The sequence below is a fragment of the Asparagus officinalis genome, chromosome 6, assembly GCF_001876935.1.
Source record: "Asparagus officinalis chromosome 6, Aspof.V1, whole genome shotgun sequence".
In the NCBI taxonomy this organism is placed as follows: Eukaryota; Viridiplantae; Streptophyta; class Magnoliopsida; order Asparagales; family Asparagaceae; genus Asparagus; species Asparagus officinalis.
This window is the reverse complement of record NC_033799.1, coordinates 76414694-76417557: the sequence shown is the minus strand read 5'-3', so window position 1 is coordinate 76417557 and position 2864 is coordinate 76414694. Positions and strand designations below refer to the sequence as shown.

At 41.6% G+C, this 2864-nt stretch overlaps 1 protein-coding gene across 1 annotated transcript in view; it reads right to left on the bottom strand.

The window, feature by feature from the left end:
- The window catches only part of LOC109846347 (probable LRR receptor-like serine/threonine-protein kinase At4g20940), a 5962-nt gene continuing 4092 nt past the window's right edge, over positions 995–2864 (bottom strand). The window contains 3 exon segments of the mRNA XM_020415572.1: positions 995–1060; positions 1063–1085; positions 1377–1625. Coding sequence (XP_020271161.1) covers positions 995–1060; positions 1063–1085; positions 1377–1625 — 338 coding nt within the window.

The window sequence follows — 2864 nt, the reverse complement described above, 5'->3', positions numbered from 1 at the left end:
GACAGAGAATGCTGTCTCGCCTGCGAGACAGAGAATGCTGTCTCGCCTGGCGAGACAGTAAAGACTGTCTCGCATGCGAGACATCCCAAACTTGTGTTCTTCTGCCTTTTTGGATGATTTCCTCTTGAGCTGTATTTGGATATCTTTCAGCATTTTTTGACGCCTACAGCAGTACTGAGAGCCAAAATGAAGTATTTGAATGTCATTGCTCTTTATTGTGCACTAAGACTTGAATAGATCTTTACAATATGATATTATCTTCTTTAAATGGTTTTGTAATTTTCCGGGGGCTTTTGCAGATGACTCCCTCCCTCCCTCTCTTATGCTATGTTTGGATGGAGGGTAGAGAAGGGAAGGGGAAGAGAAATTTGAATTTAACATTGTTTGCGAGTTTTATTGGGAGAGTAGAGGAGGAAAAGCGTGAGGAAATTTTACACTAAAACCTTACACCCCGAACTGAGGGGTGTAGAATTTTGACATAGACGATTTGCATTTTCTAGCTCAGTCACATGAACATCAGGTAAGTTCGGGGTGTAGAATTTTGACATAGACAATTTGCATTTTCTAGCTCAGTCACATGAACATCAGGTTACCCAACCCGCGGTGACGTGAAAATACACGCAGTCCGAATTTAAAATAATAAAAATAATAACGGCAGTGAGGAGGTAGAGAGCAAAATTGTCAAAGATCATGAATCCATTGATGCGATGAATTGCTACAAAATACACAAAGTATGTATAAACACTATACTCCATATGGGATCAAAATTTAGCCACACCCAAACTCTTTTCAAGTTCTTGGCCAAAAACTATCTACAACTATAAAAACCACTGAGCTCTACTCATCACAGAGAGCTCAAAGAAAAGAAAATGATGCACTCAAAAGACTTATTACGATTGAGATCACAAAACTTTTCCATGAAAGCACTAGGCTCAAGTTGAACCAGATTTAGCAAAAAAAATAAAAAAAAAACACAAAAAAAAAAACTCCATCCTCACCAGAACCCTTCATTTATGGATGAAAGATCCTCATACACAGACCTAAAACCCGGGCCTCTCACACCGCCGGCCTTATACATCTCAAAGCTTATCCGCATCATCTCCTCATCCTTTCTCTGTCCCACCTCTACCCGTCTTACCGCGGTTCCCCCAATCTCTCCGTGCCATCTCCGGATCAAAAACACTCCCGCCTATACCCTCCCCTCGCCACCCCCAGCCTACCCACGTCAATGCAGCCCACCATTCCCCCGTCCGTCGCCGGAGGGACCACAACTCCGCGCGACTGCTCCGTTAAAAATTTCAAGAAGCACAACTCCAAGGCGTAGACGTCAGATTTGAAAGACCGCGTGATGGTTTTTCGTGGCTGAGCTCAGGCGCCGGTAGCGAGGGTGGCGGACTCGAGATAGTTTGGCAGTGTCGGAGTGGCGGTCAATGAAGGCCGGTGGAGGGAGTAGTCGGCCACGCGGGCATTGAGATCGAGGCCGTCGAGTAGGACGTTGGTCGCCTTGAGGTTGCCATGGGGAACAGAGCGGTCGAGGTGAAGGTAGTTGAGGCCTCGGGCCACGTCGACAGCGACCTTCAGGCGCTGGGCCCAGGTCAGCGGTGGGCCTCGCCGTCCAGGACGGTCTGATACACCAATAAAAGTAAAAGAATTGAGTACGGGAAAATTCTGAAACCAGGCTAGATTAAAAAGAATGAATATGGGAAATGGTTGAGAAGAGTAATGCACACATCACACCAGACTGGATTAAAAAGAAAAAAAATATATTTTTTCCGAATGCCACCTCTAAAATAGGGTAACTATACAAAAACCACCAGACTGGATTAAAAAGAAAAAATATTTTTCCAAAAGCCACCTCTAAAATAGGGTAACTATACAAAAACCACCTCGGAAGGTCAATTAATACATAAAATCCCCTTAATAAAATATTTGTGGTGCAATCGACAACCTTGACCCACTTCTCAACCAAAATTTTCATTAAAACCCCAAAGATACCTTAAAAAGCAGGTGACTCCTTTAAATTAGAGTTTAGGTTCAAGGCACGTGATTCATTTAGTTAAAGTTTAGGTCAGCTTAGTTACAAGTCACGTGCTTTGAATGTGAGTTTTTAAGAATATTTTCGGTAATTCAATGCAAATTTAGCTGGGAAGCTAATGAACATATTTGAGGCTGTGGGCCACGTCGATGACGATTTTCAGACGCTGGGGCCAGGTCGGTTGTGGGACCCTCCCTCTAGGGTTCAGGCATGTCTGATACATCAATGGAAGTAAAAAAGAGGCTACCGAAATACTGATAAGGGATTATTTACTTTATGTAGCAGGTTGGTTATTAGAAAAATGTGACCTTTCAAATAGAGATAAGAAGATGATACTGATAAAGGAATGAGTCAGGGATTGCTTGTGATATTGATCCTAGGAATAATACATGCATCACTTTAAAAGAATATGAAGATGATACTGATCTGAATCTTGAGAAAAATGAAGAACAAAATCAATCTAAAATTCACCAATTGGCACATTTCATATTACAGTTTAATCATTTTTCCTAGTATTTTCCCATGTTGAGTCAAAAGTCTAACAAGCTCAAGGCATCATAGTCATTAATAGACTGGGTTGAGGGTGCAAAAGGGCAGATATGGGCAAAGAAAAAAATCAACAATGAAGGTCCTATCAAGTTTTTGGATGCAAAATTTATCCCTTATTTTGAATCAAGACTTCACGTTAGTCATCTCCCTTTTTCTGATAAAGGAATTTCTTGCTGAAGTGTATAGTAAACATAGCTGAAACAAAAGGCATAAACCAACTATATGTAATGTGAATCTAATGACACATGAACAACTAGAACCATTTACTTCATGCATCAAG